The 14653-nt window shown below is 26.7% G+C and overlaps 1 protein-coding gene and 1 long non-coding RNA gene across 2 annotated transcripts; one reads left to right on the forward strand and one right to left on the reverse strand.

The window, feature by feature from the left end:
• Positions 1-3366: 3366 nt before the first annotated feature.
• LOC413043 (UDP-glucuronosyltransferase 1-3) lies at positions 3367-6930 on the reverse strand. Its single transcript, XM_026441297.1, has 5 exons — positions 6404-6930; positions 5941-6308; positions 5260-5482; positions 4943-5162; positions 3367-4273 (listed from the first exon to the last, which is right to left on the reverse strand). The coding sequence occupies exons 1-5, from the start codon at positions 6885-6887 to the stop codon at positions 3979-3981; spliced, it is 1590 nt and encodes a 529-aa protein (XP_026297082.1). The 5' UTR covers positions 6888-6930; the 3' UTR covers positions 3367-3978.
• A 2769-nt stretch (positions 6931-9699) lies between these two features.
• Positions 9700-12871, forward strand: LOC113218846. The gene is made up of 3 exons (XR_003304863.1): positions 9700-10114; positions 10866-11129; positions 11230-12871. It is a non-coding gene; the product is annotated as an uncharacterized LOC113218846 (long non-coding RNA).
• Positions 12872-14653: the final 1782 nt, after the last annotated feature.

A 14653-nucleotide genomic window follows, 5' to 3' on the forward strand; every position in this document is an offset into this window, starting at 1 on the left:
TACGTAGAAACAAATTTGAGAAGCACTGGTAATAGGATTCTTAGAAAAGAATGATTCATATTTTATATATTTACAATATATTTTTATCATTGTATATTGTTTCTCTAGAAAAGAAATTCTAAAACGAAAATTCTAAGCAGATAAAAATAGATTAAATCTTTCATAGTTGACGTGGATTTCGCTAAGAAGAGCTTCTTACTGGTTGGAAATAAGAACAGGATTTGGACGTAGATTATCTTGAAACGTGACTCGAGTTTTTTGAAACGAGTTTGTAGCAGAAAGAAATAAAGTTCAAAATGGAGCATGGATATTTTTGAAGTAAAACGTTAAAAATATAAAACAAGATCAAAATAGAGATTTCTATACAAATAAAAACACTTCTTTTGAATATTCTTAAGAATTGCATGAACTTAATTCAATTTAATTCGAAATTATTAGGCAAAGAAATTAAAAATTCTTGTTCTTGTTTTATATTTTCCAGCAATAAATGTTGGAAAATTTTATCTCCATTTGAAATTTTCAAATAAGATAACATCGTTTAAAAATATGTTATATACAAAATTTTATTTGAAGAGAAACAAATTATTCTTATTATTATTATTCGAAAATTATTCGAATAAGACTACCTATTCGAATAGCATTCAATTCTGATTACAACGAGTCGTTCGAATTCGATCGATATTTCTTTGTTCCATCGTATCGGAATTTATTAAAATGCAAAAAGATTTCAGTGGATAGTATGCGTTCAATGAATACACGAACGTGTTCTATCCATTTTCCACCACTTCCACTTCCCGCCATCTCATCCCGCCCCGGGTCCGAATTGAGGTTGGGTTCGCTTTAAGTTTCACAGAGGTAAGTAAGTATACACTGATGGGAATAAAAGTGGAAAACTCTTCCCCTTTCAAAAGCACAAGAGATTATATCAAGAAAGATGTCGATACTTTATTTTTCCAGCGATATTGCGATATCCAGCTTGAGCAACAAAGGAACCCGGGTCCCACTGGACCGAGAATCCTCAGGGATTTCTACACCAGGAACAAAGAACGATCGATCGGCCGGTTTCGCCCTGAGTTTCCGTTTTAGATACAGGAGAGGCCAATATGGAAGACCAATAAGACGGCAGTTATCGCTGCTCTTGGCCACAAATTAAAACGATCCGGTTTCCCTTGATCTTTTTTCTCTTTTCCCTTCGTTTATTAGGATTGAGGCTCGTTGGTCACACGTGCCTTTTTCAATTTTCGATCATCCAATCAGATTTTTCTCATTTACGACCAACGAACTCAGGAAAAAGAATCAATGGCGCTTAATCGAAGATCGATAATATTAATAATATGTGAGCAATACGTATTTCAATAAAAAGCATGATGCACGAGATGTAGAAATGTTTGATAAGCTCGTATCTTTGAATAGTTGACTTTATGATGATAAAATGAAATTTAAACAAGAATGCGTAATTCAAAGTTGTTTAAACTAGATATGCAATATCATAAAAATAGAAAGAATTAACATTCAAATAATTTAATAAATTTCTACATGTCATTATAACATTGCAAAAAAATGATAAATCATGATTCCAGAAATTGACTATATCACATGATATGTTATGGAATAATTGTTTGATAAAAAAATTAAATTATCATAAATTAAATAGTTGCTAAATAAATACATGTCTATTCATAATGCAATATAATGCAATATATAATGCAATATATATATGCAATATTGTATTTTGCAATATAAATGATTTAATATTCTTTTAAATTATTATCATCATTTATGATCATTATACTATTATATTTTATATTTAATATTTATTTAAATTATAAAATTTTTATAATTTTATAGTTTACAGTTTTTAAATATAAAATTAAATTTTGTGTTATACAATATTTACTATACAATTATTTAATCTTATATAATCTTAATCTTTAATTTAAATTTAAAATAAAAAATTTCTTTCGTTAATTAATATTAATTTTTTTCATTATGTTCTCAAATTATGCAAATATTTTATTATTTCACCATTTTTTCTTCGAATCACTTGATTAAGGTATAAAAATTTATCGCAAGAATCTAGCAGTTAAATTAATTTTCTACAATCGTCCCAATTCTAAAATTCAATATTACCTTTACAACGGAAAATAACCATAAATACGCGACGCGTCTGACAAATTTTCGCCAAACGAAAATTCACTCACGTCTCTCGTCGCAATTCCAACCATGACATACTCAAAATTTACATTTCAAACTTCAATACGGTATAACCCATTCACCGTTGATAATAAGATAAACCAGTCGTCTGACTCGCGGCCATTCACGGTAGACCATCGATTTTCGCAGACTTCCCGACAAAACGATTAAGTTTCGTGCTTTTGATCGACCATTTGCTGATAGGTTTTTCAAATTTGCCACGCGTATACGTGTGCGTCGAAATGGCCAACCCGCGGGGCAATAAATCTCAACGCACTATCCATCGATCTAACTTTCTTCATATAAAAAGAATTAATTTAGTTGGTGGCGAAAAAAATGCAGGCCATTATTTTATAGATTTCTACATATCATTAATATAACGATTTTAATTTTTTCAAAGAAAAATCTTTAATCTTTTTTTATTCTTTAAAATTTAATATATATTAATAATATATAAAATAATAATAATAAAGGTTTCAATAAAAATGAGAATTCTTTTGGAAAATATCTTCCAAAATAAAATAAACGCAATTTAACAGAGTCAAGGATTAGAAGATTAACAAAAGGATTAATAACAAAAGGTTTTTTAATAAAAAACAATTTAATTAACTTTATTATATATTGTAGATAAAAAGAAATAGGAATATGAGACAGAATAGAAATATGAGATATCAAAATTTTGAATGGCATATAGTATAATAGTAGTTTTGACAATTGAATATTAGAAATAATAATTTAATATTTATATTTCAAATATTATGAATAAAACACTTTTCCATAGGAAATGTTGTTGATAGCTATCTTTTTTTTATTTAATAGTTGTTCGTTTCGATTATAATAGAAAATTTCTGTGTATTAAAGTTAATTTAATATGTGATTTTTTGATGTTTTAGTATATTAATGAAGATTTGAAATGTTCATATATTTTACTATGATATAATAAGTGAAAATGAAATGGCAAATTGATAAAAATATGAGATCATTGACTGATAACAATATAATTAAAATCTTTGAAAAAATGTTGAAGATGAATTATATATCCATTATGATTGTGTAAATCTAAAAAATACAATTTACATATGTCTTAATTATTGCGAACAAAACAAATTGTTTGTTTAATTGTTTTTTTTATATTTATCACTATCTATTATGTTTGTAATAATTAATAAAATCTTTTTATTAATTCCTTAAATATAATTTCATAACTTATTTTTTTCAAAAATTCTTACAATTCCAATTGTTCAAGAATTATAAGCTATATTCGTGACCTAGATTTAAATAGTATAAATGATATGGATAGATAGACAAAGAAATCATTTGAAGTATCATTTATCCATTATGTAATCATTGAATAAATTGCATAAAAGCTTCTCGTAATAAACTATCTAAATTGAAAGATGTATGATATTCATCATCATTCATTCAGAAAAAAAATCCTCTTAAGAGGATCAATTTTTTAAATTTTTAAAACAAACATAAAATATAATAAAAATATCAGTTATGATTTATTTGTCAAATTATAAATAACAAAATTAACCTAGTTATTAGTTATTAACCTAGTAGTATTATTATATCGTAGTGTTGTAACTTCTGTATGACTACATGAAGGCTTGTCAATAATAATAATAATTATTAAGTAAAAAGCATTATTATCATCGAGGACAAAGTAATTTCAATAATTCGACAAAAATGACTAACGATATAATAATTCTAACGTTTTTTATTTGTAGAATTATTTGTTTTTTGATATTGACACTAATTTGGTATTGTGAAGAAAACTTCATTTTAAGTTATCTTTTGTTTTTTATCGGTAGAAATTTGTGACATCTTATAAAGATACACAAGAAGCTTAACAATTATACTAAACAAACTTAAAACAATAATGAATGTCACTATCGCCAAGAATACTACAATGTCCATATCAAAACGTTGATACCAAGGTTCTAAAGCTAATGTACAGCGAAGATGTGGGGCACCTTTTGTTCGTACTACATATTCCGTCCACCAAGCGAGATGTTTCACGGTATCGTAAGGTGTATCCTTAATTTGATCTCGAATAATAAGTATTCTCTCTTTATATCTAAAAAGAAAACATAAAAATATCAAAATTATAATTTGTACATTTATAATATTTATATCTAAAAAAATATTCAAAATTTTTTTATAACTTTCATTAATTTAAAATATTTTCCTTAAGCTTTTAACCGGACAAGTACTTTAAATCTCTGCAGATCAAAAATGAAATGAATTGTAAGATTTAAATATTAAGATTAAAGAAGAATATGTATTTTCTAAAAATTTAATTATTAATAACTTTATTATTTAATTTAACTTAATTCAATCTCATTTAATTATAACTTTGATTCATTTAAAAAATTAATTAAATTAAGTTCGCAAAAAAAGTTAATTTGTTCAATAATTTCTCATAATGTTAATTTACTTTTTGAATAAATTAATAAAAAACTCAAAAATATTTCTGTAATTGATAGAATAAATAATTAAAAAAGAAAGATTAGATAAGTATTTGCTAAAATAAAACTTGAAAAAATCATTATCAAAAATTCTTTGTTATTAATAATATCTAAAATTGGACACTATCATATAATGTAAAAATTAAATTCTTAATTTCTTAATTTTTAATCTAAAATATTTTAATCTAAATAATTTATATTTTTAAATAATAAGAATAAAAATTCTTAAGATAAATTCTATTGTTCAGATCTATAACTTAATTTTAAAATGTACTTACTTCTTATTATTTATTATTTCATAAATAGCATTTTCAAGTTGATCTTCCGTAAGTGTCGTAATTTCTAAATATTTTCCAATACCAAGAGCTTCCATTCTTCTTACTTGGTAATCTTGATCTGCTAATATTGGAAGACCAATAACTGGTACTGCGAAACGAATAGTTTCTTCACTACTTTGTACGCCTCCTTGATAAATAAATAACTTAATTTTCGGATGAGCTGTGAAACAAGAAAGAGAGATAAATATTTTCTGTGTAGAAATAATATTTAAGGAATAAATATTTTGTACTAAAATATTTTGTACTAAAGATTATACCAAGAATACTTTGTTGAGGCAACCAACTTCCGATGTAAACATTTTTTGGTTTCTCAAGTAAATCTTCTTCTTCGTATTTCCATATAACTCTGTACGGTAATTTTGCAAAAACATTACAAAATATACGTTTAATTTCTTTTGGTATAGCAGAACTTCTTGCATTGCTACCGAGACTGAAATAGATGAAGCCTTCTTTTGCACCGTCTAAAAATTTTTGTAAATTCTGCAATAAAAATAATTCAAATAAAAATATATACACATTTATGCAAAAATCTAGATTTTCGATCAATGACAACAATTAATTTTTTCGTAGTTCTAAATGAATATAATTGTTAATAATAAGTTGTTATAATTTATGGTACAAATGAGATCTTAAGCTTTAAAATATAGAATAATTTTATAATTTAAAATATAAATAATTTTTTAAATTTTGTTTTCAAATAAATCAAGTTTGAAAATTTTTCAAATGCAAGTAAAATTAATCAATTTCCCTATCTTTTTAATCCTATTTGTATCATAAATTATTTCAAATAAACGTTTATGATCTTCTATATATTTTTATATAAATTATGCTAATTACAATTTTATAGCTTATCTTATCTATAAATTGTATAATATTTTTATAAATTTTTCAAACATACAAATTGAATAATAATCAAATTTCTATTAAATAAAATCTACCTTCGGCAAAGGATCTGGATTTTCAGATACGTGAAAAGAACTGAATCTAACTATATTTGGAAGTATTGGTCGTCCCGGTGTTAAGACATCGGCTTCATTAATAAAAATCATGCTAACATTCTTCATAATATCTATCAAAGGTGGCAAGGGCCCAAAATATTGCTCTGCCAATTTCTGCTCCTCGGGGAATATATTGAAATTCACATGTAACAGTAAACGCCATATTTTCACAAAATTGTACAACCTTTTATAAAACGGTAAATTTATGCCTGTATTTCCTTCATTTTCCCAAAAGTATTCATGAGAAGGAAGTATTGCTCCTCCAAGCACAAAATCATTTATACTAAGCAATCCTAACGAACTTAATCCTACGATCATGCAAAACATGGTTATTGTTTTTCAACTTTCAAACCATTCGCAATTAATTAAAAAATATTAAATAAAATATATTATGAATAAATACCTATTAACGAAGCGTTAAATCTGTAGGCAAAGGCGTATATAGCCGGCATGTAGAGAAATTCCGTTAACAAGACATCGAATTTTATATTGCTATCCGGTGCATACATCTTTTTCATTTCCGTGGAATTGAATACTTGAACCTCGAAGGAAGAACACAAAGATAGTATATACCTTTCTAATGCTTCTATCCAATCAACTTTTTCAAATCGCAACTTGACAAAATCTATGGCCCTTAAAGAATTGTAATTTGTACTTATATCGATTTGAGTGAAATTCGGCGAGTTGATATTCTGCATGGGATTCGTAGTAACCAACACAATTTCGTGGCCACGTGCGTGCAATTCGAGCCATAACGGTTGATACGGAATTTGATGGCTGTATGACGGTGTCGAAACAATGGCCAAAATCTTGTAGCACTCTGATTGATTCACAATGAATAAAACAATGCACGAAATGAAAAATAGTTTCGTAACGTTGTGTTTCATGCTTCTCGTGTTCGAAGAACTGACTCGATGAACGGTTACGTGTCTATTAAAACGGATATCACAATATTACCATCAATTTATATAATAGGAACGACAATCATATATCTATATACACTATAATTTGAAACAAAAATAGTGTTATCATTTAATTATAGTTATCGTTTAATTATAGTTTAAATTTACTATCTCAAATAACCTTCATTATCTCAAATAATATGTATATGATAAATTTGTTTGAATATGAATTTGTGTATAAAGCATATTTCTATATTTCTTAGGTATAAACATATTTCGTGGTCAAATTTATTTTTTTCCTTTTTATCAAACAAAATATTTATTTTTCTTATGATTCTTAAACATTTTTTCATTCAATTTTTTTCGTAAATATTAACGATGAAATTACAATATCGAGAAACATGATAGTGCAAAAAATGATTATGAAATGAGAATGTAATATTAAAAAATTAATTACAGATTATCATAAAGCATAATATACATAATTGTTGTGTAATATCCATTATACAATACATATAATATCTATAGTTATATTATAATTTTTTTTATTTAATTTATAAGTCATAATCAAAAAATTATTTTATTGATTATATTATCATTTTCGTTAATAGATATCATAATATAATGATATATATTATAAGTGACAAAAAAATGTAATAAATGATATGGAAGTTTATTACAATTTTAAAATATTAATATGAATCATCTTGACATAAAATATATGTCATGAAATTCTCATTTATTCATTTTTAAAAGGAATATAATTATTTTTCATTATTTGATGATTTACTATAATTCATTTTGTAACGAAAAATAATTAATTACATAAATTTACTTAAAATTTAATTTTTCAAAGTGGCTTCGAAAATAAAGAAATAAGGAATTTTATTTTCGATTTATTTTTTTTACATGAAATCATCTTTTGTTCGCTTGCATCATCATTTACAAAACATATATATTCTTAATAAAAAATCTTCCGATGTATCTTAATAAAATGTTATATTTAATTTAATATTATAATAAAATTTGTATCTATATTTACCAATTTATTATATTAGATTATCAAATTAATATCTATTCATATTTATTTAGTATTATCATTTTTTAGCAAATACAATAAATATGTATTTTTTTATATTTTAAATTGTTAGCTATAAAGTATTTTCTCCAGTTATTTTGATTGGAAATAGTAACAGAAAGTGATGGAAATGGAGGATGACAACAGATGAAAATTTTCAACCCGGAAAAATTGAATTATAGTTTTGTCCAGATTTAAAAGTGAAAATTTGTTTATACTTGTTCGATATATGATCACTTATATTTCCATTAAAACATATTTGCTACCAAAAAGTTTTAACTTTTTGACCTTTATGTAATTTAAATATAATTTAAACAATAAGAGATAAATAATAATTAGAAATAATTATAATAACATAAGTTTACAACAGTTTATTTTAAAAAAATATTTATTTATTACATTTTTTGTTACATTATAATTCTAAATATATATATATATATTATTCTACACAAAAATTGAATAGTACTGATAGTCAATTACATTTCTTATAAAATAAATATATTAGTATAAAATAAATATTTTTATTATATAATTTTTATCATATATTATTATATATTTTTATTATAATTTAATAAAATATAATTTATGATAAAAAATGAATATTAATAAAAAATGAATAATCATTCTCGATGCATAAATTATTTTATATTATGAGAAAGATATACAATCCAGACTTATCCACTAAGTGCACTATCTTGTTCTTCTTATTCTTATCTAAATATAAAATTTCTTCTTCTTATGTAAATATAAAATTTTTCTTATCTAAAGCCAAAGTATCGTTTCCATTTATAAGAAAAAAAAAGATACACAGATAATTTATATCTATATAAATTTTTGTTGCAAAAATTCGAGATTTATAAATGCAATAGAATGACATTGCTAAAATATGCATTGTAATACGTTATTTTTTATCATAGATATTATTTTTACAATTTGTATTATTATCTCTTTTTCAAAATATATTCAAATAATAATTTTTATATTTTATAAATAAAAATGAGAAATAGATATGGGATAATTTTCAATTTTTTTAATATATTCTATTTTAGAATTTGTTAGTATTAATGACAAATTAATTTTGATTAAAAAAAAATACACATTACAAAATTAAGATCTCTGTTAATATTTTTTTGAAATTGCCATTCAAAATTATATTGAAAGAAATTAAAAAATAATATTAAAATTTTGATTTCATTGCTTTAAAAAGATTTTTCAATCGATTATAAATAAATTACTCATATGTAACTCATTATGGATTATATACATAAGAAACTTTTATTAAAATCAATTTTCGAATTAGATGAATTTCCTTGTAAGATTCATGAGCAATTATAAATCGAATATCGAATGTTTGATCATAATTGAATTTCAAATAAAATTTAAAATAAAATTAAATCGAAATTATAATTATATCTTTTCTTTTTTGAACAACAAAAATAATTGAATGGAAATTTTTCATGTTACATAGAATACTTATTCCATTAAAACAATTAGCAGAAAATTATAATTGTTCTGCATGATGACATAGCGCTAAAAAAGAAAGATTATTGGCAAAAGCACGATAAAGGCGAAGACTTTTTATAAGTTGGCGTATTACAAATGAAAGGAGGTAAGAGTTAGAGGAAGATTTATGTCAATCCAGATACGCGGCAACAAACAACGGGAGACAAGTAATCAAATTTTACCGTAAGATGACGGCAAACACGTTGGGTATTTGTCGAACACTTGACAGAACCTCTCCGGCACGATGGTTTTCCGCGGTTCTATGTCTGTGATACGCGTCTCTGATTGTGCCTCGGTTAAAAGTGAGTGACAGTAATCGCCACCCAACTGCACTGACGAGTCTAAACTTTTATAAGATTGACGCAATGAAAACATTCGATACACCTTCAGACAGTGAAGGATTCCTGGTGGAAACGAGACGACGAATGTTTCATGCCGAGTTATTCAACACGATTTATGGATTTATGATAGTAAAATGAAATAAGGAATGATGATTCACGTGGAGAAACGTGGAAATGATATTAGTCAGAATAATAGAATTTTATCGAACGAGTGAAGAATATTTGAGAATAAAAAATATTATTAATAGATGTATTTAGATTCGAACTAGTTAGGAAATCTATTGCAAAAAGTTAATATATTATATGTTATGTTTTTATTCTTATTTTACTATTTTTTTTCTTTGTTTCTAAAAAAAAAAGATGTATCTAGAAGATTTCAATAACTTTTTATATAATAGATAAAAGAATAAAAATAGATCTTACTAATAGATATCATCAAAGTGAATGTTTGCATCGATGCAGCATTGGAATTGAATCAATAAAACTCGTGCACTTGTTACTACTTTTAGAAGACTGAAGCTCGTATACTTGTTGTTATTTTATTATTTTATCATACTACAATGAGTCTTTGTTTCATATCTTGTAACGATTCTATATTGAATAATATATGGAGATATATTATAACACAAAGTCTAATGTTGTATGAAATATTAATATCATTAAATGATAAAGAATCTCATGTGAAAAAATAAAATAGTGGAAAATGTAAATAAGTAAAGGAATGTTGAAAAATAATATATTAAGAAATTTAGAGTCTTTTAGATTTTTTTATAAACAATTCAATAAATCATATTATAATTTTGAATGAAAAGTTAATTTATGAGTTTAATGAGTTTAATGAGTTTAATAATTTAGCAAATTACTTATATAGTAAAATATATTATATATAGATATAGATTGTGTATATGAAGAATCTCAGCTTTTATCAATTTTAAATGTTGCATTTTATATATTTTATCATTTTTTTACATTTTTTTTACAATTATCTTCCTAGAATTATCATTTTATACAAGTATACATAAATCTCTATTTATTTTTCAGATGTTCTTATAACAAATACAGAAAGTTTCTTCTTTATCGTCACATTAATAAATTTAAACATTTCGTAAATCAAAGACAAAAATTCCAAAGTATGCATAATCACTGAATCAAGTTTAACGCGTGCCATCAATTGATATTCTCATAAACTAAAATCCACTCGGATGATCATCATTCCAGTGGCAAATTCACGCGTCGAAAGTACGTCGTTATGTGGATAACGTTATTCAGAACAAGGGTAGGGAGGAGGAGAGGAGCAAGTCGATCGTAAGTTTCAAGCCGGTTCGGCAGTTTTGTATCTGGAATGGATGGTTAATCGCTCATTTTCATAATTTTCATTTGCATTTATATCCCCTTATTATTCCAGGACTGAAGTTTCAACCGCGCGTAATGAGATTATTCTGTTCTGCCGGGATGTCAACGCACGCCTAGCTACCGTTGGGCTGACGTGAAACCTGCGCTGAACTTCCGGTTGAAACTTTTACCGGTTAATATTCAGTAAAAGGGAAGGGAGGGGGGACAAAAAGAGAGAGAGAACGAAAAGAGTTATGCTCGACAATATGACGCGTGATAAAAATATTAACGAAAACGGGAAACAATTCCTTCCTCTATAATTTTATCCCCCATTTTTTTCACCATTTTTGTCCCTTTTGCCCCTCTCGCAAAATAATTTTTCGATTGAACATTTTTAAACGTTAAACTATCACGATATATATGAATTTTACTTATCTATACTATTTTAAAAAAGAAACTTTATTGAGATAGATTAAGCGTCATCAACGTTTCCGTATCATGACGCCAACGACAATGCTTTGACTTTTGACACCGTTCTCGAGTCGTGTCTCGTCCAATAAAAAAGATTCAATGAAAAAGAAACACGAACCGATACAAAAGCAGAAAACTGTTTGAAGTCAGAGCGCCCTCTACCTATCGTCTCTCTCTCTCTCTCTCTCTCTCTCTCTCTCTCTCTCTCTCGATGAGCTAGGAGCCGGCCGACAAAGCGCAAAGATAGAAGACGAGTTTTTTCAGCCTCCTTCGCGTGTCGAATCTCTCCCTCCTGTCGTCGATTCGTTTTCCTTTTATCACACCGGCTGTTTATATTTTCGCAACAGCGCGTTCAACGTAGACTACGTCCTCATTTACTTTGGAAATGAAGGCGTTACACAGAGAGAGAGGACAAGAAGGGACGAGGGCGTGCGAGTGGTTTTTTTATTGGAACGTTCTATAAAGCCATTTTGCATTCTTCTTGCAGAAGACCAGCTACCGATTTTCCTTCCCTCCGTCTACGCAATATACCACTCTCTTTGTCTCTCCCACTCCCTCCTTTCTCGCCTCCATCCCTCTCCGCCATCCTCTATCTCAGCTCCAATCTTTCTATCCTACCCCTTCGCAGCCGTTGTTTCCTTCTTTTTCTTCATCTATGAACGTATCCTGAACTGCTTCTACTTACACGGTCCCTCCTGTTCTCCCAAGCATTGAGCAAATTACTTCCCGAGTGGCTTCTCCGGCTTGGTTGCAGGCTTCCCCTCCGCGGGAACCGGCATGCCGTTCTTCTTCTCCCGTCTCGACACCCCGCCATCTATTGTTCCAACACGGCGGGAAAACTTCCTCCTTGGAAATCTGGATATATATCGGCCGTTATTAATCTTGACATCTCGACGAGAAGAATTTTCTCCAAGTTTTCATCAACCGGTTATTACCGGTGGAGGTTCTTAATAAAATCTTCCTGGCCAGCCAGGAATATCGGAAATGTATTTATTCCTGTCGACGTGAGGGAACGAATATTCGATTCAAGCTCCAATGTACAGCCTCCCTTCTATTTCCTCGTGTGCCGAGGAAAAGGAAACGCGAAGGAACGTCTTGGGGATTGATCGCACGACTGTCGAGCTAATTTTGTCAAACGTGAGACTCGTGAGAAGTTGAGGAACTTGGAGGAAGAATAAATTTAGATTCTGAATCGTTATCTGTCGTTATAGATCGTTCCGGAAATATATTGAAGTAATGAGTGATTTTTGGTTTTTAATGATAGATAAAAATTAAATGAAGAATTAAAGGTTAAAGATGGAATTTTGTAGGAATCGAAATGTTTTATATATGTTGATAACGTGATTCGTTTGATTCGAATGGAGAAACAAAAGAAAGATATTTTTGAAGAGTTCATTGCAAAAAGAGATCAAAAAATAATAAAAATGTCAGGATTAGAATTATTTATTGAGATTAAAATAATACACAATAGAAATAAATACAAATAAATATCATGCAATATATTTTTTTTTAATTTTTAAGTAAAGTTGAAATTTTTTTCCTAATACTTTTTATTTTACTGTCAATATTCTATATTTTAAGCAACATGGTCTTCTTCAGCTGTTTTTATTGAACGTCAATCATTAGTCAAAGTGTGAAAAGTTCATACGTCGGTAGTCAGTTTGAGAAATATTATATTAATATACGTTGAAGCGAAATTGGAAAGAAGGAATGATGTAACAGATATTTTCGTAAGACTAAGCCAATTTAATTTTAATAATCAACTACATTTTTATATATGAAAATATATAAAAATATATAAAAATAGTAGAAATTTAAAAAAAAAAAATAATATTACAATTCATCCAAAATTTTTATAAAATACGAAAAATAAAATTGAAGATAGAAATTTAAATTGTTATACCAATACTGTTTGATTAAATAATTAATTAAAATTGCTGAAACAAGAAATTTCTAAAAAAAATTCAAAATTAATTGTTTTCAATAAAAGATATCTCTTTCATATTTGATATCTCTTTTCAATGTGAAAAATGCAATATTAATTTCAAAAAAAAACAAAAAAATTACAAACAATTAAAATAACTCTTAAATATAAAAATTCATGTAACTTTCATATATTACGTATACGTATTTAAAATGATTTCTGTTATTATGAAAGTTTATGCATGAATCCATCGAGTCGATTATGTACAATCCACTAATAATAATTTCCTTTCTTGAAAGGAAGTCGAACATTATCTAGAAGAATTTCTTGCTCTCACGCAATGTACATATACATATATCTTTTACGTAAGAAGATATAAATATCGATTCTATTATAAATTATTAAGAACAGTCATAACGACATCAAATATACTTCGAAGATCGATCGTTTCATTCAGTCTCTATGCATCTCATAAATAAATATGTATCTTTTAGTTGTATAAAGATTTATCTATTTCAAGAGCTAAAGAAAGAATGTCCCTATTCCATCAATTTCCGATGATAGTTTTCCCTTCCCTAAGTACATTGAATGCACGTTCGAATTCTAATTCTTGACAATACTTGAGTTATAGCATTTTCTTTACTACTAATGGTTCAATGAAATTCCTTTTAATATCGTTCTCTTTATTAAATTAAATTTTCAATTTTCAATTAAATTAATTCAACCAATTATTCTTATATATTCAATGAAATATATATATATATATATATATATATATATATATATATATATAATACATTATCTATATATCCTATATGAACTTTGATAATTTGGTAAATTATTAATTTTTTAACAAAAATAAATATTATTTATTCTTTATATCTACGAGAGCTACGTTTTCACGATTTCAAGGAACCATGTAATAAATATTCGTTGAAAACGCACATCAGCACGTTATAATAAGAGCTGCTATAAATCTTGTCTAGGAAAAAGGCAATACGACGAACACAATATTGAACGTTGCATGAATATTTGATTCGACAAAGTGGCGTGTATCAAGGAATTCCTTCTATTTCTTCTAAGAACGTATTGATTCGAAAGA

The sequence above is a fragment of the Apis mellifera genome, linkage group LG6, assembly GCF_003254395.2.
Source record: "Apis mellifera strain DH4 linkage group LG6, Amel_HAv3.1, whole genome shotgun sequence".
NCBI lineage: Eukaryota > Metazoa > Arthropoda > Insecta > Hymenoptera > Apidae > Apis > Apis mellifera.

Coding starts and splice junctions, on each gene's coding strand:
- LOC413043 (XM_026441297.1), bottom strand. CDS start 6,887: ATGAAACACAACGTTACGAAACTATTTTTCATTTCGTGCATTGTTTTA. Junction 6,309..6,403: donor ATTTAACGCTTCGTTAATAG/GTATTTATTCAT, acceptor GCATGATCGTAG/GATTAAGTTCGTTAGGATTG. Junction 4,274..4,942: donor GAAATAATAAATAATAAGAA/GTAAGTACATTT, acceptor TTTTCTTTTTAG/ATATAAAGAGAGAATACTTA.